The sequence below is a fragment of the Cyphomyrmex costatus genome, unplaced genomic scaffold (assembly GCF_001594065.2).
Source record: "Cyphomyrmex costatus isolate MS0001 unplaced genomic scaffold, Ccosl1.0 scaffold502, whole genome shotgun sequence".
In the NCBI taxonomy this organism is placed as follows: Eukaryota; Metazoa; Arthropoda; class Insecta; order Hymenoptera; family Formicidae; genus Cyphomyrmex; species Cyphomyrmex costatus.
Window position 1 is genome coordinate 259547 of NW_017279285.1, and position 23860 is coordinate 283406.

The 23860-nt window shown below is 34.5% G+C and overlaps 1 protein-coding gene across 1 annotated transcript; it reads left to right on the forward strand.

Moving 5' to 3' along the window:
• Positions 1–202: 202 nt before the first annotated feature.
• Positions 203–23495, forward strand: wdp (Leucine rich repeat protein windpipe). The gene is made up of 3 exons (XM_018545835.1): positions 203–273; positions 17884–17933; positions 20890–23495. The coding sequence occupies exon 3, from the start codon at positions 20907–20909 to the stop codon at positions 22980–22982; it is 2076 nt and encodes a 691-aa protein (XP_018401337.1). The 5' UTR covers positions 203–273; positions 17884–17933; positions 20890–20906; the 3' UTR covers positions 22983–23495.
• Positions 23496–23860: the final 365 nt, after the last annotated feature.

The following is a 23860-nucleotide window of genomic DNA, read 5'->3' on the forward strand; positions in this document are numbered from 1 at the left end:
GATGACGATCGAGCGTGCGCGCGCGCCACGCAACCCTTTTCTTCTCGCCGGCCGGATCCCCCTCCTCCTGATCGATCGCGAGTGATCGAACGACCTTCGATTAGTAAAGCGCGAAAAATCCTCCGCGAGTGACTTAACTATCCCTCGTCAGCCTCTCATCGTGGAAACCGTCTCTTCTTGCTTCTCCACCCATCGTCATCGAAGCAAAGAAGCAAACGCGAGGGCGGATTATCGCCATTGCGTTTGTAAAAGAACGGGATACTGTTACAAGAGGTAAGATCTTCCTTTTTTCTTAAGAGAGAGAGAGAGAGAGAGAGAGAAAGCACATGTAGGAGTCTGTGGGTGGGAATATTAATATAGAATGCGCAGATTGCAGTTTTGTGTTCAGAATGAACAAATTAATTTTCTTTTTTACAATTCTGTGAATTGCACGTGCTGCAGATGTGCGTGCATGCGTATGTAGGTGTGTGCGTGCGCGAACCCCTTATGTGCGAACGAGTGAATGAATTACTTTTGTGACGTAAGATCGTACGTGACATATGTCATGGGAATTTGGGTGTCGTAGGAATCGGCATATGTGCCGTTATTGCGAACTTATCATTATCGCACACTTTGTGAAATTCTTACCGAACCTTAGGAAACTTTCAACAAAGGTGGAGCGTACTCCTCTTTTGAATTTTTTACTTTATAATCTAGAGATGTTAACAGTAATTTAGTAAAATAATCTTCTGAAAATGATCTTTGATAAAATAGTCTTCAGAATACATGAATAACAGTAAATTATTTCTCTACTAGTTCTTGAAATGAGGTTTAAGCTCAGATAAAGTTTATTTTAGTTTAAGTTGAATATTCAAACATCGAAAGATACTTAATCTAAATTTTGCTAATAAAAATTAGCAAAATAGAATGCAATAATAAGTTAATATGATAGAAATAAATATTACTACAGTTAGAAGCTGAAATTTGCATTGTATATAGTATACTTAATGCAACTTATTTTTTAATTTAAAACATTCTACATTAAATTATGAATTATATGACATACCTATTATACGAGTACTTGATTAAATGATTTGTGAGTTAGTGTTACATAACCGTTTTATTTGTGTTCGTTCAACTTATGAAATATCTTCGCGCTTCCGATGCAGTAAGATAGAACCTTATTTTACACGTTCTACTTTCCGTGAACCTATATTTCCGGTCTTAGTGGTTGAAGCGTGTTTTTCTAAAATTAGAACGAAATGCTGAAAGTAAAATAACACAACCTCATGGTAGTCAGGGTCGTGCCACGAATGATGATTGTCTTTGTTTCGGGCTGTAATGATCTTCATAAAATTTCTGGAATACTGCAATCATCTTCTGAAACTTTCTACGAAACTTACTTCGGGACCTGATAATAAAGCATTTTCGTTACGAGTGAATAATAATTATTTTTAATAGATTTTTATGCGCTTTAATTGAAATTTTATCAAATAAAGTCAAGTTAATTAATAATTTATCTTTTAAGATAAAATCTGTCAATGCCGGCCATCAAACTGGACCAAAAGAACACCTTTTACCATACTGATTGTTTCAATATTATATTGTTTATAATATTACATAAATAATTAATAATTCTTTCATAAACTTAAATTTGATAATTTTTGCTTACTAATTTATTTTATTGAGTAAGTTATGTAATTTTATTCATAATATTTCTTATAAAAGAGATGTGATTTCTGTATAATAACAAAGTTTTTTTATAAAGTTTAAATAGGAATCATTTAAAAAAAAAAATTATGTTATTTTACAAAATATCTTATATAGCACAGATCTCTAGGAACATCCTTAAAATATCCAGAGGACATCTTTATGTCTTCTGAACGTCTTAAGAACATTTCCAGCACGTCTTTTGAATAAGTGTGTTATGTGAGATATAAGACAGAAAATAAGAAAGGGATTTTTTAACTTTTGGTACAATATTTTGATGATACATATACAATATATAGATATATATATATATATATATGTATACTTTCTTTATCGTTACAATGTACATTCATATTTGTATATCGGTCGGAATATCTTGTGTGCATTGATCGTATAATTTACATTGTATACATGCATGTCTGATTCGATCGTCGCGCTTGTCACGATTCGTCACGATCTTGCATAGGGCATCAAGAGTACTTTTCGCTGATTAATAAATACTGACTCTGGAAGCCACAATAACCTCTTCATGTAATAACACTTCTGAAATTTATTGCCTTCATTTTTTTTAGTTTTTATACATGTGATTATAGCACGTGGTTTAAATTATTACTCTATAAGCCAAGGTTCGATATTTATATCTTCTTATGCATCGTGACTCAATATTAATACATTAGTGATATTATAATTGCCCGATTAGTTTTTCAAGCTAGATAAATATTCAAATTTTAGATATTCAAATTCAAATACACGTTTTAAAAAATAGTTTTTGAATTCAACCTAGAAGAAGGAAAGTACTAACTTTACGTAAACACTTTTCCCTCTTCTAGGATTGAAATAAAAAAAAATAGCGCATTCCTGAAAGTTAAATCTGGTTTAAAGTTAAATGAGATAACGGTAAAACCGGTCATAAATCCTCGCAGCAGTTTGCACCGAAATGTTTCGTGCCGCGTCGCGGGGAAAGTCACACACGAAAATTCTTAGACGTTAATCGGGCGAATCTTCTCTTTCAAGTGACAGCTTTCCGTGGAAATCTCTGTGGCGTCTCTCCGGCGGCCGCACGCGTGCACGCATCATGCATGCATGCCCGCACTCGCGTCCGAGAATCGGAAATCGAGTACGCTCGCTCGCCTGGAATTAAGTACACAAGATTATACCTGCGCAGCCTAAGATATCTTCTGGCTGTCTGTGACGATGGCTATTACGTAATAGCGTTAATCAGAGGTAGCGGTTGATCCTCTGAGCCCGAGAGATACAAATTCAGTCAGGATTATCGACGCTCTAGAAAATTAAAAGCCTGAAACTAAATCTCTCTGGCGACCTTGAGGACGTAATGCTCAAGTGTGTCCGGCGACGCAGAGGCAAGCTGTGCATCGCGAGATCGACAATCGGCTGAACAATTCAATCGATCGAGATTTTGACGTGGACGTAGCTTCGAACGCAAACTTCGACGTACGACGGGATACAAAGAACGTCGAACGTTCACAGCAATTTCACTTTTTATTGGTGATAAATTATGAAAATAAGCCTGTCTCGAGAATTACTTTCAAAAACGCACAGTTTCGCTTTCTTGAGCGCGCTCGCGCTCATTATTTGTTCTCTGCTGTACAGTCTTGTTTTTCTTCGCTAATTCGAGATCTCTGTGACATTTGCTAGCTGTCGCGAATTTGCCGGCATTGAAAACGGAGGCAATCATGACATATTAAATTTTCCCCTCGAGTTGGTCGCGATCGCGGACCGCACATGCATGCAAATGACAAATAGAAAACACGCCGTCCGCGTATCCGCCTGCGACGTTCACGACGTTATTCCGGAAAATTTTTCGTGATTTATCAACGACAAGTCGCCCGGCGACGTAATGAACATAAAGCTGAACGCGCGGAATTAATTCGCCTTCGCATCTTCCGGTTTTCGAGATGACCGACGGGTACGTCGCCCAGATGTACAACACTATTCTGAGCACGCAACGGGCCGCTCGTTATCCAGCTAACTCAAGCGATGTTCAGCCCCGAGGAGAGTAAACGACTAAGTCAATTCCGTGATTAATATCTACAAATAAAGGTAATCGTTGGCAAATATTTTCCAGTTATATTTAGTCACGAAAGCGTTTAGAGCCCGATAAAAAGTTACACATCCAAACGCTACACACGTTTCTCTTACCTGTGGTTAGAAAATAAATATATTAAAAATGAACAATAAAAGTGGATAGTTTCAAACGGAATTTCTAGAAGAAGTTTTATATTTGCCTCACGGAACTTCTGGAATCTGGCAAGACTCGAAGCATTTCTTTTACGACAGTCCGATGCAGTCCGATGGGACTTAATTTTCAAAGTTTTCTTCTCCAGCCGCTGCATCTGACAATGAGATGCACTGTTAAGTTCATGTCAAATTATACGCAATTTGAGATATTTTTAATCATTTCTATAAGTCTCTCATATCCAATATATGCCGGTTAATTTAATTAAAACAATTAAAACAATTTAACTAAAGAAAATGTATTTAATTTAATTTTAAATTTAGTTTAGTCAAGTAAATGGAGAGCATATATATATGGAGAAATATAGATTTTCAGAATGTATTTTGTCCAAAATTTTATTATTTAAGATAAAGATATAGGCATAGTTCAATATTGAGAGACTCAGATTTAAGCTACTCTACGATGTTCTAATAGCATTTTTACACCATCAATTTATGTTCTGAAAAAAATCTTGATATTTGAAATGTATTATGTCCTTTAACTGGAGAGATAAACAAATTGTATTTGTTTAACATTTTTATATTTTGTTAAACATTTCACATCTTACTGATTGGCAAATTGTTATTTTCTATAAGGCATACAGTTTTCTTTCTGTCTCGTTTTTTGAAAATTATAAATTTTGGACAAAACGTATTTTGAAAGTCTGCTCCTTATATGTTAATATGGACAATTTTCATTTTGAAACTTACAGAAATGGATTGATTTACATTTTAATATGGAAGTTAAAAGTAACAAGATGTTATTTAACTTAAAAAGATTGAATTATCATTGCTTCTTTGATATCCAACAATGTATCGTGTGCCACATTTTGAGAATATCTACCATCCTGCTGTGATATATTAAAATCAGGGAAATACGCAGATAATCGCGACTAACGTTTCTTCGTCAGTCGTCACGGATTACTTGCTCGTTCGACGCATCTACTCGTTGGCGGAGCAGGCCAAGGCAGCGGTGCAGCCACAGATGCAACATCGGTTGGCGCGTCTGTATCGTCATGATAACGAGTTCTCAGGTGTTTACGACCACGCGACGTCATCGAACCCACCTTTACCTTTCCGGCCGTGTGCATTCTTATGCATGCGCGGTTACAGTACGCCACGTTGTAGCTTCACTTCGGCGCTCCGCGCCTCTCAGCAACGTCAGGAATGAGGTAACTCCGAGCCGTTTCTACTAGTTTCCTACGTATTGGTCTGTTCTAACCGCAGGTAACCATGCTTTACACATGCACGCTACGTTCTGAAGATTCCCTCTCTATATCTGTAATTTATGCATACAATGCAAAGATAATTCCGAGACAAAAATAGTTTACATACGAATAGTAGTTATAATGATTATATTCTTCAGTTTCTTTAAACAATAAGTGCTTCTTTCAAAAAAGATTATTGTGAAAATATAGTAATAATAAATGCGAATCATGATTTTACTAACATATTACTATTGTTATTGTTATCATATTATTATCGTTAAATACTGTAGAAAAATTATTTTAAATGCTTATAAAACTTGGCTCAATAAAAAGTATTTTAATCAATAGCGAATATAACACTGATATTTTAATCATTTTTTCTTTCTTTCCTATTTAAATTATTCCAAAATAAGAATCATTTATCTTCCTTTTTAATAATCAAGTTTACTAATTGTAAATAAAAAAGTGCGGCTCTCACAAAAATGAATAATTGGACTTTCCAAAATCAGATCCTGGAAAGTCCAATTATTCAGTCCTGCGAGAGCCGCTTCTTACTAAAATGCTAATATAAAATTTCTTTACGTTCATTGACGGTAACCATGTCGAAACAGTTTTATAAACGCGATGGACATTTTAATAAAATAATTATACGACGCTTTGAATTCTTACGGCACTTGATTTTATCTCGTCAAGAGAAAAAACTCATGACTACTCATGTTGCCGTAAATGAATAGGTAACGTTGGAATAATGACATTTTCACTTGTTATTGGAACAATATAAACATAGCATAAGGATAGGAAGATCTTATTAACACAAATTTTTACATGTTATTAAATTATTATAAAATGTTTCCAATTATATATTTTATGATCCGTGAATTCTCTCTTTATCCAAAAATTGACCTTATACTGTTTAATGTATGATTCGCTCCGATAAAAGTCTAATATGTCGTCCACAATTTTTGCCAAGGAAGTTTTATTTTTAACATTCTATATTTTGGTATATAATATATTCATACTTCTATAACTAATCATGACAGGATTGTAATGAATACTTCTCAAAAACGAATTTTTCGAACGATAAAAACGATTAAAACAGTACGAAAACTTTCCATGAGAATCAACATTGTTGATTGCATTAAAAAAAATGCGATAATGTATCATGCCATTCGTAATTTAAAAATCATACGAAGCGCTTTATAGCTCCTCTCGATATCTTATGTACCTTATCACATGCTTATCGATATGTGATAACGCAACTTGGAAAATCAAACAAATCTTTATCTTTCAGGTCGACTGCCACTTTTTACATAAATTTTGAACTTCTCAGGATACGTCTCTCTGGCATTTTCGTCACGTTCGCGACGAAACATGTGCCAAAAAGTCGTCACGAGTGAGACGCGGTAGACGATATATTTTGGTTCATTGCACAATTTATTTACATATCACAGAAAGGAGACAAGCGTCATTCAAAACAGTAAGCACAGATGTGTCATGTATTACATATTCATTGTTGTACGAGTAACATTTTATTGATAATATCTCATTTATCATTTTATTTATTTTCTTTTTTTATTATGATTGATAGGTTAATAAATAAAATAAACATTTTTATTAAGGCACAGATGTGTCATGTATTACATATTCATTGTTGTACGATTAACATTTTATTGATAATATCTCATTTATTATTTTATTTGTTTTCTTTTTTTATTATGATTGATAGGTTAATAAATAAAATAAACATTTTTATTAAATGTGTGTATAATTAATAATAAATAATAATTAATATAATCATCTATCTCTTTTAAGCAAACTTTTTTGGGTAAGTAAGAGGAGTTGATTTTATTTTTTAAATAAAAATGCTTTAAAAGATGAATTTTAATATTTTAATTTTTGATATCTTTGAACACATTGATAACTCTTAATTTAATTTATACTAATTGTAAGATAAAGTCATGCTTATTTTAATTTGGAAACAAAGTGTTTTTATCGTTTTGCATTCTTAAAATTTCATCTGTCAAGAGTTAAATTTTAGAATTAATATCTATTAATATCAAATATCTTGACATTGAAGCAATCGTTTGGTCTTGACCTTTAATATTACATATTAAAGAAGAGTCGCACAGATTGGGATGTTATTTTCTCTTATTAATATAGTATTTTCATATATTATTAATCTACTATAAATTCTTTTACAGTATTCTTTAACAAACAAAATATACAATGTCGATCATCAATTTAAAAAAATTTTAATGAATTATTAATATTGTTGTGTCAAAATGCATTGAATATCGTTAAATATGCATCTTTTTTTCTAAAACGTTTCATAATTTCGTGCATTAACGTCTTAAGTTATGCTAAGAAGTACAGTTCAAAAAGTATTGTGTTTGTTATCACTCGCGTTAATTCGTGAAATCTCGAATTGTTGTTGAGTTCACGATGCAAGCCCTCATAAGGTCACGTTCTTTTCGAGGAAAGGATGGGGAGTGCAGAGGCCAAAATGATACGAAAGGGTACAGAGAAAGATGGAGAAGTTAGTTGGGTCATGTGAGATCTTTTCTCGACCAGACCTATACGTGGCGAAGGTCGTCACTGACGGCTGTCATTAGCAATGCTGATGTTCCAGACACGGCATGAGTGACTTGCAACCCCTGTATATTTATTGTATTTTTTATCACCAATCTGTCGTCTATTTTTGTCCTTTTATTTTCTTTACATACTTTCTTTTGTATAATTTCCCAACATTTCGTTCTCTGTTTTTCCTTATTTTTATATTCTTCTTTAGAATTATTTAAGACACATTTGCAATAAATTGTTTGAAGTTTTCTTGTTATTATCCATTTTATTATTGAAAAATGAAAATTAAATAATTTAATATTATAAAATAAAGATCCAATTTTTTTTAGAAACTTGAAAAATTTCAATTCTAAAGTTAGGAAAGAAATAAAAATTTATTTCAAATAAATTTTATCAAAACTTAAAATATATTTTTCATTTTTTATATACTTTTTATGTATCTGTCTGTTTTTAAAAATATTTTTTGAATGACTTTTGCATTGCAAATTGCGTTGGCAATTTTTAATGACACTATTTGTCTTCAAATTTAAAGTTAAGGAAAATAAAAGTAAACATATTTACGAAATTATACAGATAAAATTGAATTTTCTAAAAGAAGTTTATGATGAATGTTCTTCTATAAATGTGACATTCTTCATTTTATCTTAAGATGTTTCTATAAATCACACGGATTTTTATAGCTCTCTTCTCTTAGAAATTTCTCAAGCTATTAGTGTTTAATAGCTATGCTATTTCATACTTGATTACTGCTTCGTAGTTTCCTGGGACGTTACTGCGGACTATTTTATTTGATTGAACTGATTCAGTGGTACTAGCCGCTTCTATTATCTCCGATAATGTCTTCTGCGTCCGATTCGTTCATGGCCGATTGCGAAAACATATAAATGTATCTACCGATCTGTCTATTTCTGTCTCTTTTGATTCTCCATTCGTTTGTTGAATGTACAGGATATCTGAAACATCCTATATTACTTCTTTAACTTTTACTTCGTTTCTCTCTCTCTGTGGTTCCTTATCTCTCATATATATAGTCCGGCATATAGACCCTTTTTATGTATGCATATATCAATAGTCCGTTTGCGGTCTGAGAAACCGAAGTGGATGATGAAAATGATCGCTATCGCCTAAGGCCCTTACACGAACGAAATTCTGACATATCGCAATATACTACGTTACGTAATACAACACAGTAGACTAATATGAATGGAACATCTTGGTATTCTCCTGAATCGAAAGGCGTTATCAACTTTTAATTGCCTTTCCTTAAATAGATACGTAATGAATGTCGAGACAAATGTAATTATTATGCGAACGAAATGGTAAATGTTTACAAAAGTAATAAAATGAGGACGAAAAGAAAAGTTTGTAATGCTTTTCTCCCAAAAAATAAAATTAAAAATAAAATAATTTAAAAAGAATATAAAATTAAGTAAGTTAATTTAATAAGAATTAATTATAATTTTTTCAATGTGCAGCACATTTTTAATAAAATGTAATATCTTGTGCTAAATTAACTATTAGCAAATTGTACAACAAAGTAAAAGTAAAGCGTTATATATATAAAAATAAAAATCTATCTAATTTAAGAGCTATAATCAGCATCTGATAGATTTATAATCAGTTCTACATTTACAAATTGTTATTTCGATGATCAAATTGTTAAGTAAACACACAAAAGAAGAAATGTTTAACACAGTTTTAAATCAAATAGATACGTTGCCATAAATATTTGTCACTTGATAATGTCATACACCGGTATTTTATGTCAACTCATGAATGATATCTATTGCGACGCCTGATTATTAGTCGTGAACACATGACTAATGCTCTACAAGAAAGAGAGTGAATAGAAATACAGATATAGATTATTAATGTAAATACCACGGTACATGATCTCTATCCGCGTGACGTCAACAATAATTAAAAAACAATCCTTATCTTGTTTTTAATTTTAAACTTATATCTTGAAATTTCTTATGCAATGATATATTATAATATACGTAACAATTTCATGAGATGTAAATTTCAAAATGTTCTAAGTCATATTAATTAATGTAAATATATAAAATATTGTGTCTGTATATGTGTGTGTGTGTGTGCGCGCGTGCACGCGCGTGTATGCATCATGCATATATACAGACACAATATTTTATATATTTACATTAATTAATATGACTTAGAACATTTTGAAATTTACATCTCATGAAATTGTTACGTATATTATAATCACATTGATGACATAATTGGTGAATTTAAGACGTAACTAATAGAAATTAAGGTAATTGTACCAGCTATATAAATTGTATGATAATTTTAATAATTATTTAATTTTTATATTAGCGGAAACATTACGTAAAATATATCGTAACATACGTATATAGGAAAAGAAAACGTACACGTATGATTGCGTTTTCACGTCTCATCATCATTATCAATTTAAGAACGTTTCCATAGAGATAACTCATGTTTTATCAAGGACCACGGATTAGTCATAACATTGATGATAAAAATGTTTCTTTTTATATGAATTTACCAAAATAAACTTTTTATACATGTTACAAGCGAATTAATAAAGAATATTATTAGTAAAAAATTTAAACAAAAATGATGAATTTTATACTCACTTATCAATTGCAATTGCAGAGTCTAAAATTAATGACTTTATTTATATTTTATAAAAATGGAAATTCTCCTTATTCACACATAGTAAAGACATATTTAATGCTGAAGAAGATTCCGAATCAAAACGTACATTTTTACCTTTGGAAAGTATCATCAATCCATTGAATAAAGAATTCATAGTAAAAAGAACAAAACATTTTTTAGTTATATACTACAACCAACGCTGCACTCTCATTCGCCTGGTTTAATCACCAAATTGTTTTTATATTTTATATCTGATATGAAAAAAATTAATTAATTAGTAATATCAAACTTAGCAAACGTAACAAAATATATTCATAAGTTAAAATTCTATTATACTGATCGTGAAAAATTTGAAGGACTTATAAACAATTTCAAATCTTTGCATTTTGTTTTTTAATAAAATTAAAAAGAAATAGTTTATAAAATAAAAGACTGTTATAATTTAAAAACCAAAACAATTAAGAAAAGAATAAAAGTGCATTTTATATTTTATATATTGACAGAGTTTGAGATAAATTAAAGCAGCTTTGAGAGTTTCCTTAATTACTTTACAAATTACAAATTACAAGTAATAGTTTAAGGTCTAGCTTCTTTTGCAATCAAGGATGAAAACGGTGAAACTGCAAACATTACACCACCGTTGCCAATAAGGTGCAAAATGTGTTTCCGGGATTTATAACTGACCCTTGTGACCAATTGAGTATAAACGAAGATTACTAGGTAGTATATTAATGACTGGTATTTATAAAGCTTTTTACATTGAACTAACGACATGTTCGTTAATAGATTAAATATAATAGTGACGTATAATAAAAATTCTTTACTTATGGCTTTACGATCTTTCCATTTACTTTTATAAGAAATTTAATAACGCTATATATAGGTACAATAAATTTTAAAAGAATGATAGTTAATAAATAAAAATAAAAACTCAGAACTAGAGAAAGAGAGAGAGTAACTTGCTTATAAGAACCTTGAATCTATCACTAAAGTTTATTGCGTTTCTTTTTTAATCATGAAACTTATAGATACAACCTAAAGGTTTACATAATGCATAATAAAAATTGTTTAATATTTAATACATTTTTATTTTTTAAAATTTTACAGAGGATTTATGTGAGTGTTTATTTTACATAGCAGTCTTACTTTTTTTTATTCGAATATTGTATTTTTCCAGCTGAAAAATTTTATTGATGTTGAATGAAACTAAATGTTTTTAAAACTCGACCAGTTTCCTAAGTTTCCTTTTAAGAGTTATATACATATGATGAAAAGGTGAAGGTCGACTAGATCTTTTTTGTACATGTTAGTACGTAATAAAACTCAATTTCCTTCAGTAAGGCATTTCGCGAAGACTAACCTGCGAGAATATTTTTTAAATCTCCGAGTTCTGTTTGTTCTAATTTAAATATTAAACACACAGATAATATTTATAAAATCGATTAATCATATTTAAAACGTTGCAGACAAGTCAAACAAAGCGAATTGTTGATTGATTAAAGAAAAAACATGTTAAAGTGTATTACAAAAGCGATGCTCATAAGAATAATGATTAATGATAAGTAATGAAATCTGTAATTCCCCCGGAGACTTGAAATAAAATATGCAGAAACTTTCCGTGGGTTTCGTTCCGAACTTCCAGATTTCATATTTAATATTTTATTTAATATATTGCCTCGATAGTCTAAAGGCTTAGGACGCTCGCACGGAATGCCAGAAATCCGGGTTCGACTCCTGGCCGAGGTAATATTTTTCGCAATGAAAAATTAATTATTTACAGTTTTTAATAAGTTATTCAACATTATTAAGATCGATATAAGATGCGATATAAACAGCATCAATAATCGTTAAATTGTTAGTCAATTTAACTCGTGATATTACTGCGGTATTTTATTAGTGTTGCGTTTCAAGTCTAAAAAAAATTTCTGCGCACAATCGAAGAATTACATACGTGGTATATAAATTCACACGCAATAATTTAGAAGCACCCGTGATCCAGCTTAGGCCGCTGTGGCATTGTCTCATTCGGAATATATTTTAAATGCTCACACACAACACACACATACCACAATACATTCATTTCTTAAGATGTAGGTAAATGAGAAATTTTGTTATACAATTTAGCGAACATCGCGTTGCGACCTCGGCGTTTGACAGGACACCATGTTAGGAGACTGTCAACTGGTAGCGAAACGTATTCAAGGACTGGTATAACAACTTGTTAGAAAACACGTTAGAAATGTCGTTTCGTCTGAATTGGCTTTTGAGCGACGCCTGCCGTCTCGTCGCGAAATGTATGTCAGTACGACGATATTGTTCCTAATTGCCTCCATTGGTAGGCAATGGATATTATTTCAGGCACTGCCACATGTAGTTCTTGTACGACGTTAATCTTGAATCACTCGCGTGACTGTCTTCGCTTCGTTAACGTGATAAAAACGGTTGCTAACTGTCGATAATCCATGAAAAGTTACGGCAAACGACACAACAATCGGATAACAACTTGATCGCGAGGAACAGCAATCGTCATGGGAAGTAGAACGCTTGTATTTTAAATATAAAAAAATTTTTTCATTTTTATATCACACGTATATAGAGAAAGAGGTATATATTTCTTAAATTGTTGGAAGGACGGCAGCCTTAGTTTCCGTCTCTACAAATATTATTTCTGCTTATTTATTACCGTCTTCGAGGGGGAGAAGCGAAAGGCGCAACGAAGGATCTTAGATAACGCGGAATAAATAGAAATGTCGATACGTAAGAGTGTACTTGCTTCAAGATCAATAAATTCAAGTCCTGTTTCAACATCCAGTTCTGTCATCGATGGCCATTGCCCCGTCGTCGTCTGAATTCTGTCGTCCTTTTGCAATCGCTTCTCAAAGTTTATGCGAATTGACAGCAATCATGTCTCACATCTATCGGCTCTATGCACGCAAATCGATCGATCGGCGCTAATTGAGCCGGTCACAGGCGAGTCTTAGAGGAACTTATTAGCAACGCGAATCTTGTTATTCGCGATTACTCGGGTTGATTGACCTACCCTACTCTGACGCTTTCTTCCAGCGCGTTGCGGCTTGCTAATCGTTTCGCACGAATGCTTGATATCGATACTTTGGTACTATAACAGACTGCTTATGCGAGAAAAACGGACTCGACCTGTGTGTGGTCTCCATGCGTCATCGCAGTTACTTCACAAAAAAATTTTTTGTTAAAGTATCTGTAAAAAGTTAACCAGATATAAATCTGAATATTCAAAAATTTGCAGTATTTACGTACATACAGATTTAAAAATAATTTCGTTAAATTATCAAAATAATTATATAGCTCAAGCTGCGAGAATGTTGAATTCTTTTTTAGTATTGTCTATTATGCTTAAATTTCGTACTTAATTACTTTGATGACATAACAAAATTATTTTTAAATCTGTATCTAAATTTTTTAATATTTTAACAAAGTCATTCTTTCTCTGTAGTATTTGATCTATTATTCGTCGTCTATTTTGCGATCTTTATTAAGATCTTACAATTTGTGGAGAAAGAATTTAAAGAGAGAGAATAAAGAGATGGGGGAGAAAAAAATATTGCGTATACCGCATGTAACGACACAAATTACATTTTGGTATAATAATCCGTAATTTATGAAATAACTTTCCATTATAATTTAGACTTTTCATTTCATTTATAATGGCAAGAAGAAATATCATTTACAAAAAAATAAGACTCGTACAGAAAGTAATGCCAGCCGTAAAAAAAATAATCCCGGAAGAGTAATATGTTTCTAAACATGTAACACATTTTAGATACTCGTAGATATCTACTGATCGGTAACAACGTTGCGAAATACATACGCGTGCTCTGAAACCAATTAACATTTCATTTACACCGCTCGTGTTACCATCGTCTGTCCGTCAACTTATAATGTACCTACATATTGCCAATCATGCGTGACTTTAGAGTTTTTTACGGAATTCGTCACAGTGTCTCCAATTTCTTTAAAATCAAGGCTCCCCTTACTCTTCCTGTTTGCATATCGCAAGTGTTAAGATAAGTTTACGCTAACTAAGGTTACGCTTTTCTTTGTTTGTTATCGATGTAAATAAATTCCCAACAGCGTAATTTGGACTGTTTATTGATCAACAAAACTGCAAATTCATTCCGGTTAGAAATTCTTGGCAAGCATTGTCGAGGGTCAGTCTAAATGTAGTTTTAGGCAGTCAACAAGGTTGAGAAGTGCTCAGAGCATAAACGTACATATCTCGTGACTTCAATATCCTGTTTCTCGTCTAAAGTAACGTTTGCATTCTCATTTTTTTCCAAACTTGTATTTTACTTTTATATTATATATAATTTATTTATTATATGTATAATATTATATAATGATCTTTCTTCCTCCAAATTTTTCTAAAAAAAAAATACAAATTTATCGAAAGTCAAAAAATGTATAATCTGTGTTCTAAAAAAAATATATATATAAATGATTGTATCGCTATTTCCCTAACTAGAACATCTTTCCAATAAGTTCTTATACCGACGGGCGGAATTATGTATCATCAACTTCACGATCAAAGTTCAAATTGTAATCGATTGATGACGTTGGTTACTTACGCATATTGATTGTGGATGACAGAATAATTTTGTAAATTAATCTGCAGACAGAGAAATGTATGGACTGTAAAAAAAAAAAATAGGAAAGGAACTGATAGAAAAATCATTAATAAAATCGTATTATAATAGTATTATGATAGATATACTTGTCATTTCTCTACATATTCATGTAGTGATTTACGAGTTTGCGACTTTCTTTTTAGGAATGAAATACAGATGACTAATTCGCCGGGGTATAAAACATCTTGATCAGTCAGAATAGAGTGTTGTTATGCGCGAGCATTATTCCAAACGATATACGGTTTTATCACAGAAGAGAGTTCGTTAACAGCAACAATGCGATATTAGGTCGTTAATAATAGTCCATTCATACGCGAATGATCAATCACATTTTTATACATGCCGCAAGGACAAGGGAAACGTTCGTCGTTTATTTATAATTATACACTTGTTAGGTTCGCTTGTAAAGCTGATTCTTGAACAACAGATTTACCAACAAATTAATAAATTAATTAATACTAATAATACAGAAATTCCGATAAACGTCACGGGAAATGCGTTAATTGCTACGTGATAGCACTGACGAGAATATAATTGGCTATCGATGTCCTTGCGTCGCAGCTGTGCTTTCGCACGAAACGAGTTAATGAGGCTGAATTAGAATAAATAAGGATCGCGTGATCAGGGTCAATAGACGGACGTATTAAAATACAAATCGCTGGAGTGAAGCAACCGATGTTTCCGCAGCCGCTTTTAACTTCCTCCCGTACGGAGGTGTACGACCTGCCCGGATGACTCCTCGAATCGCCGGGCTCCCTTGGAAACACGTGATGAACTGGACCACGAGGACGTGTCGGTACCGTTAAGAACGGAGTCGGCAAAAAGCGAGCCGCGTGACCAAACCAGGCATACGTGCTCGGTACATCACTCCTTACGAATTTTCTGCTGAACTCGCGCAAGAGCTGGGTCAAATACTTACTCATGCAAAATGTCTTTTAAATGTGGACTTGACTTTGTAAAATATTTCAGAGTATATTAGAAAGTGTTCAGTACTCGACATTTTCGACAAAGTTGCAGCCCTTAAATAATTATAAATAAATATTTGAATAATTAAATATTTTCAGAAAACAACAAAGCTCATTTAATAATCTAAATAAACAATTAGAAGTTCAAAAGTCTCGATTATGTCTTTCATTGAGACTTTACAAAATCTATGTCAGTAAAAAGAATCTCGGTCGTTTCAGTTTAATTATTTATAATTCACTATGCGTAGTGTATTATTATCTACGTACGGATGGCCAATTAAAACGAAGAAATCGTATTTAGCGTCGATAACGATAAGCCTCATTAACGTATGTAATGTCACGACATCGAGCGACGTAATCAACGTTGCCTCGTGCAACCCGAGAAACGGCGTGCCGAATCTAGCACACGCGAGACATTTTGCAACGGCGCGATTACGAAACCGAGAAAGATGCATAAGCGAAAAAAAATATAGGGGGAGGGGATAGACGCTTATTATGATAATAATTACAACTACGATATAATAACGCTGTGACGATCCAGAGCCGGAAAGTCAAGGACTAGAACTTTTGTGTCGGAAAGTGAATCAGCAGCGCGCGGCGTTGTGTAGACAGGGAACAGGATGAGAAAAATCCGCGAGACGAATCTTACGCAACGAGAGGAAACGAGAATGAAAGTGTAACCATCGCGGAGAAAATCCAGGACGAACGATTTAACGCTTCGCCGAGCAAATGGTGGATAGATAAATAGGTATAGGCATAGAAATCATCAAGTAAGAGATTGGACATTGTTCAAACAACCTCTGATGGAATGAATATGTTCCAGGACCTGTTTAAGAGAGAATTAGATGCTTGGATATCTCATTCTATCTTATGTATAATCGTTATCATTCTATCTTAACAGAGGCGGATCCAGAAATTTGATCTCCTTTAAGAGGAGAGGGGGAGCACTGACGCGCCGCAAGCGAAACTTTTTAGGGTCAATTATGACATATGTTACAAAATATTTAAATTACTGCTGACATATTACTGAAAAAGTACCATGTAAATGTGTAATCCATGAAACGTATTTAAATTATGTAAGCATAACATTTTTCAGTAAAAGATCTTATTTATGCTCTTTTTCTTTGTAGTAAGCCTGTTTAACATTGCTTTTTTATCAATCTTTATATCTACTTTTCGGAGTATAATAAGAATCTATATTTTTATATTTAAGACTTCTTCTTAAAATAAAAAATATCTTTGATATATCAAAATTATGATTAAGCATTTCTGAAATATTAAAAGTATATTATATATAACGTTTTTGCTATAAATATTTTTAAAGGAGGAAACTTTCAGGGGGAAAGCCATGGCTCCCTTGCATCCGCCAGTGTATCTTAAGCAGATCTTAAAAAATATGGCGGACGTATAGTACCCGCAATCTCTTACTTAAGGATCTCTAGGTAGAAACGTATACGCTGGTCGGGAATGCGGACACGCGAAATTCCTCGCGAAATGATACTGCGGTTACACAGTTACACCGCGAGAATCGTCACAAACAACTTTCCATGTCTCGCACACTCGGGAATATTCACGCGCGCGATAAAACACGCGATATTACACGCGCCACTCGAGAGACAAACGCTGCGTAAGTGACGGAGGGAAAAATGAAAGAGCGAGAGGAAGAAGCGTTGAAGCTTCCATGCATTAGAAGAGGTTCTGATTGATCATCGCGAATCAGTTCATCATTTGTTTATGCCAATCATCGTAATTTATTTTCCATTAAATTTTATTAAATATTTTTTTTCACCGAACGATCATTGATCGATACGTCAATGTATCTCTGTTGTTGAATCACGCTGAATCAAGGACTTATTTAACATAGGAATTCATTCGCCCGTTTCGTGTGTGTTACAGATGCCCTCGAGATCACGGTGTTGCCGAAACCACATCTGAGCAAACGAGTCGTAAGTGACCGATTAAGATACCATCGATCGCTTGACAAATAGGGGGAGGAGGCTAATTTCTCATGATCATAATAATAACATTTTATCACGATTGTGATTAGTATCTGCTTAACGATCATGATTTGTCGTATTAATTAAAAGTGATAAAATCAAATTTTACTGTTGCACGAGAATTAAATTGATATACTTACCATTTTACTGACCGACTTTCTGCAATTAGCTATTTATATTTGTAATTAGCATCATCAGTATCTTTCGCAAAACGTAAATGCGTTGACGTAACTTTAAACAGTACCTCTTGCCAACGAAAGGATATAACTCTTTGTCATCGTTATTCTTGATTATATAAACACGTGAACTTCTTTTCTTCCTAATTAAGATTTGTTGAGCTTGAAAAAAAAGCTTTCACGAGATATCATTTTCATGCGAAAAGTTCGTAGAATTACAAGGAGTATTTTTTTGCAAATCTTGCACACACATTCATATTGGTTACACAAATCGTGGATCTTCGAAGCGCGGGTTTAGATTGGCCTCCGAGGTCTCGAATTCATTGGCCGTGACCTGCCTCCACCCACGAGACGCGTAAAACGTATTTTACGTTGCACCGCGTGCATAGATTTACATCCATTCAAAAATTAAGTCAGAGAACTCTGATAAAATCATGAAACTACTTCAAATTTCTCGTTAAGTGGCAGTTTACATGCGAAAGTGTAATACTTTGCGATTCTTAACATAAAAATTAGTCCGCGTGAAATTTCGCGTATATATTAGTCCTCTTTCGAATGTTTATTCTTTTGAAACACACAATAAAAATTGAGAAACGGAGAAACTTACCATTTCTACATAATAAATTGCTGGAAATTCTTTCGAAATCGAAAAATTATACAATACACATAATGTTTATTTTATTATTTTCGTTATTGCTTCTCTGTTAAGCTAATTCTTACGTAATATATACTATAATATTTATACGATGTATTTCCGGGTAATATCAATCTAATTTGTCTTACTAATTCCTTTTATTAATTACGCTGATCGCGAGAGGTGAGAGCGCGATTTCAATCCGGGCGCAGTCTGGTTACGTAATAACGGTATCGGCTTATCGGCGATATCTTGAACAGGCACAATGGAATCTATTATTTGTCTTATCTCATTGATAGTGACGAACATTTATTTCAATCCCGTGGTCTCAGAGTTATTAACGCGCAAGAAATGCACCCAAGTCGAATTGCGTATGCAGCCGGTCAATTAACGTGATTACGATCGGTCATGCGAGTTCAATGCACGTCGTTGCGCGATCACGGCGCGTGAACCATCGCCTTTCTTTCCTTCTTTTACCCGCTGTTTATAGATGGCAATGACGTCATCGTTGTGCCAACACCGCGGACAGTATGCAAAATAATGCAAATGACATGCCGAAATTGCTCGCTCTCCGTCTTTCTATGTATAGAACGCCGCTCGTAGCGGTTTAGTAGTCCAAAGAGGTATTTGATGGCGAAAAAGAGGCTTGCCCGACCTATAAATTTTCTTCATTCAACCCGACGATCCTACCTCGCTTTAAACGTTACTCACAGAACGGCTGTCATAGAAAGGTTATCTTAGTATACGCGGAACTTTGACATTCACATTTTTTACCTGCACATAATTATTGCATATATTGATCGGAGGAGAATACATTTTTACTGTAGTCAGCAAATTGGAAAACGTTCGTAGTAAGCATATTTTATGTTCTTTTACGGAATGCATGGAGATCTCGTACAATTAATAAAATTTAATATTATTTTTATTTAACAATTAAATTAACTTTTTTATAATAACGTGCGATGCATTAGTTGACAAATGTAAAAATATCTAATTTATACTCAAAAGTATTATCTTTATGCATAATGCATCATCAATATCATTATGAAAATGTATTATAAAAATAGTTTATCTATGTACATATAATATTGTATACATAATATATAAAATGATCTGCGTGCTAAAGAAAATATACCATTAACACACATCCGAAATATATGTATTAAGATCCCAATGATCGTAATACCTTTTTATGAGTTAACTCTTACTTTATCGTACAAACTGTACCGCCTCTTATCTGCAGCCCCACATTGACGATTACTGAGGCGATGATAATACGCTGATAAAGATTGCCTGGATGGTCGGATTTATCAGTGTTTCGCCATCGTTTTTTAGCTTGGCCGATGTAATTGACTATCGAATGTATCACGCGCGACTAAAATTGACTTGGACGTTTTGCAGGTGCTACAACGGTGGTAATTAACCGTCAGGTTGGGCGTGTGTATACTAATTACAGGCATTAGATAATTATTGCTGTGTTAAGCCAGCCGGGACGTTTTACTTTCATTACTTTCCTTCACGGTCTGCTTGAATAGACCGTGAAAATTGCGATCTTTCGTGTATGCGATTACGGGATATTACAAGGTACGACGTAATAGCAATAATGAGCAATAGGTTTCGCTTGCTATTACGAAACGTTGTTAATATGTTACACAGGAAAACGGTAAACGATGAGTAATGCTTTATTATTGGACACCCCGTGTATCGTACTTTCCGATAATTGCTTATCTTTGGCATCTTCAGTTACACGGTGCGTGTCCAATTTAACTCTTAAAAGTCCACTTCTCTACCCATCGCGTTGACCTCCTTTCGGTGGTCGATTACGCCGGTCATCTCGGTGCGCAACGTTCATTTCGAGTCTATGATGTATAATACACTATACAGAGTTAATATTCGAAAATGTTAATAATCGTCGCTTATAAACGCCCCACGCGACACGCGTTCCTGACACGGTGAATTACGTAATCCATTCATCCTCGACGTGCGCAATGCATTTCATTGCTACTCTCATTATAAATATTCATCGCGTAACATAAAACTCACAAACACATGTATGACATATTATTGAGAGGTGTATTAAATTTTTTTGTTGCAGATAAATCAGATCGAAAGATGCAGGCAGCACCGCCTTTGCTGTCGTTTCTCCTGATTCTTCTGTATCACTCGGGATGGACCCACGGGCTCTGCAAATTAGAGAACAGCACCATGGCATGGTGCGACCAATTGAAAGACCTCAAAGACCTCGAGACACATGATCTAGAGACCTTGAGTGCCTCGGTCGCGCAAGACATTTTAATGCCGGGCCTCTTTGACAATTTGACTAGCCTTAGGCATCTTGACCTGTCCGATGGCGATCTGAGAAAGATCGAACCAGGAAGTTTTCGAGCTTTAAATAACTTGAAATCTCTCAATCTCGGCGATAATCGCATCGAGTATCTGGATCTAGCTTCCTTGGAGGGCCTAACCCATCTGCGAAGTTTAAACCTGCGGAGGAATGTCATCCGACAACTGCCACCTGCACTGGCGCGCCTGAAAAATCTTAAGCATCTAGACATTCATGGTAATCCGCTCGAGTGTAACTGCGCCTCTCTCAAAGTCCGCGATCTTATCGTACAGAGAGGCGTGACGGTGTCGAAGAAAGTCGTGTGTGCGGGTCCTGGCAACATGAAGGGCACGTCGCTGATGAAGCCAAGCGCGATAATCATTTGCAGCTTTGAGGAGCAGGATCGAGAGATGCAGAACGACCAAGCGGAAGGATCTGGGGAATCGGATCTAGGATCCGGAGACGTGTTAGATGAACTCAGTGAAGAGGAAGAAGAGGAAGACATAGAAAATAAAAACACCACATCGGAAAAACCGAATGAATCGGAAGTCGAAACGCCTTTCCCTACCGTGTTGGTAGATTCCACGTCAGAATCTTCAATCTCGAAGGTAGCCGTGGAGGTCACTACTGGCGCAACGACGAATTCTTTGCAACATAGCTCCGAGGACGAAGAAATTTTCTTCGACAACGAAGATAAGAAGGAACAAACATCTACGACTGAGATGTCGCAAAAGAAGAATATTAAAGATGTCCTGTTTTATCCAACCGCAGGTTCTGGCGATGGGGATGAAGGTTCCGGCGAAGGATCTGGTGCTACTGGAACGCATTACGATGAGGAGGAGACTGAGAAGGCAGATACTAATGAGGGATTCTTTGCCACGGGAGCAGGACTTTTTAATGCGTTTTTTGGCTTTGGAACTGCAACTACGTCGACGACTAAAGAGCCAAATATTGAAGAGGAGGAATTTATACATGTGTCGACCACTAATTTAGCCACTGAGGAAACAATCGTGTCCGACAAGAGCTACTCAGTTGGAGCTGGTATTGAAAAAACTACCGAGGCTACCAAAAAGATCGTATCGCCTAATATAAACACTAACGATGTAGAGCTAGCATCTTCTGATATAGTCGATAATTCTAAATCTGGTAACATCATGGATAGAGGTAACAATGAACAAGCAGTATCTTCACCTAAGCAATCCAAGAAAGGCATGGGCTCGTACGTTGTTCTGGCGGTTCTACTCGCTATAGTGGTTGCGTTAATCGGTTTCGCCGCATACAGGGGCGATATATGTAAAAAAAGGAAGTCACGTGATGTTGAAACTGGCACTGAGATGAAGGAGATACAGAAGTCTCTTCTAGAACACGGTGAAAATTCGACTCAACCGAAGAAGGAAGCGAACACACCTTATGTAATGGAGCTCGAGAGCGATCCTCTTGTGAAAGTCAAATCCGCTGGTGACGATGCGAAAATTGATGAGATTCGCGACGATGACTATCAAACGCGAGAAACGCCGCGTCTCAATGGCACTGTTGATCATTCGGAACCCATGAAGCCACCTAGGAAGCAACTTTCACAGGACGAAAACGCAATTACGCAAGACGTTGAGGTGAAAGAGGAGAGACCTCGTGTGGACGTGAATTCCTTGAAGAAAAACTTCCTGGAGGATAGGAACCCGCAACCCTCCACTTCGGCGACGACCAATGGACCGACGACGCATTTTCCGGAGCCCAATGGACCACCGCTCAGCCCAGGGGCCCAAAGAGTGAAGATCACTCTGCAGGAGATTCCCGACAGTGTGCCAAAGACGCCTATACTCATTACACGAACAATGGCTGGTGAGAATCTAGTCAAGACGCCATGAAGCAGCGTCCTGGGGAGAGAATCTACGAGAAATAACGAACGTTATGTCGACTGATCGACGTGCTCGTCTATCGAACACAAATCAAGAGACAAATATGTGCGGAAATGAAGGCGAAAGTTTTTTTTTTTTTTTTTTAAAGAATGCGACGTACAGATGTGATTTATAATAAAGTTGTTGTTCCTAGAACTGCACACGATTTGACTTCTCGCGATGGATTTTCGTGATAAAAAAGGATTACCGAGTCAAAGATCATGCACGACAGTGGCTAGGGAACTATTGTTTTCGGCAGGAAGCTGAAAGTGTGCGAAAGGTGACTGAGGGACAGTTGTAACTTGTAACCTCGGACCGTAGTCGTTGAACAATTGAACGCACAAAACGCTATATGTTATTATATTTGCTAAAATTGTACGCTGTGCAGGATGTCCTTCGTATTATTTTTTATATATTTATAATTATATCTGTTCGACTATTTATAAGAGAAAATCATTCATTCTGTTCGATTATTTATAAGAAAACCTCGAAAAAAAAATCATTCTAATTTTTGTGAAAATTCGCATACATTTGAGCGAAGTAAATAGATGAATTTAGAAATTATCAATTTTACTTTAACATTCGAAGTTTTGTATTCACTAAAAGGATCAAGCAAATAAAATACTACGAAAATATAAAAAAGATGAAGAATATTTTGGATTATTAAAGAGTCAAGAAAATTCAGAAATTTATCTTTTACACGCAAGAATATAATATTGATAATTATAAAAAATAAAAGTAGCAAATAAAATAACCCTTTGATACTTCTAATATTAAGGAATAAGAAATAAATAAAGATTTATATTTGCGCTGAAAGATTCATTGTCGAAATCTTGTAATTCTTATTG

Bases quoted from the DNA above. Each gene is read 5' to 3' on its own strand.
- wdp (XM_018545835.1), top strand. From the start codon at position 20,907: ATGCAGGCAGCACCGCCTTTGCTGTCGTTTCTCCTGATTCTTCTGTAT.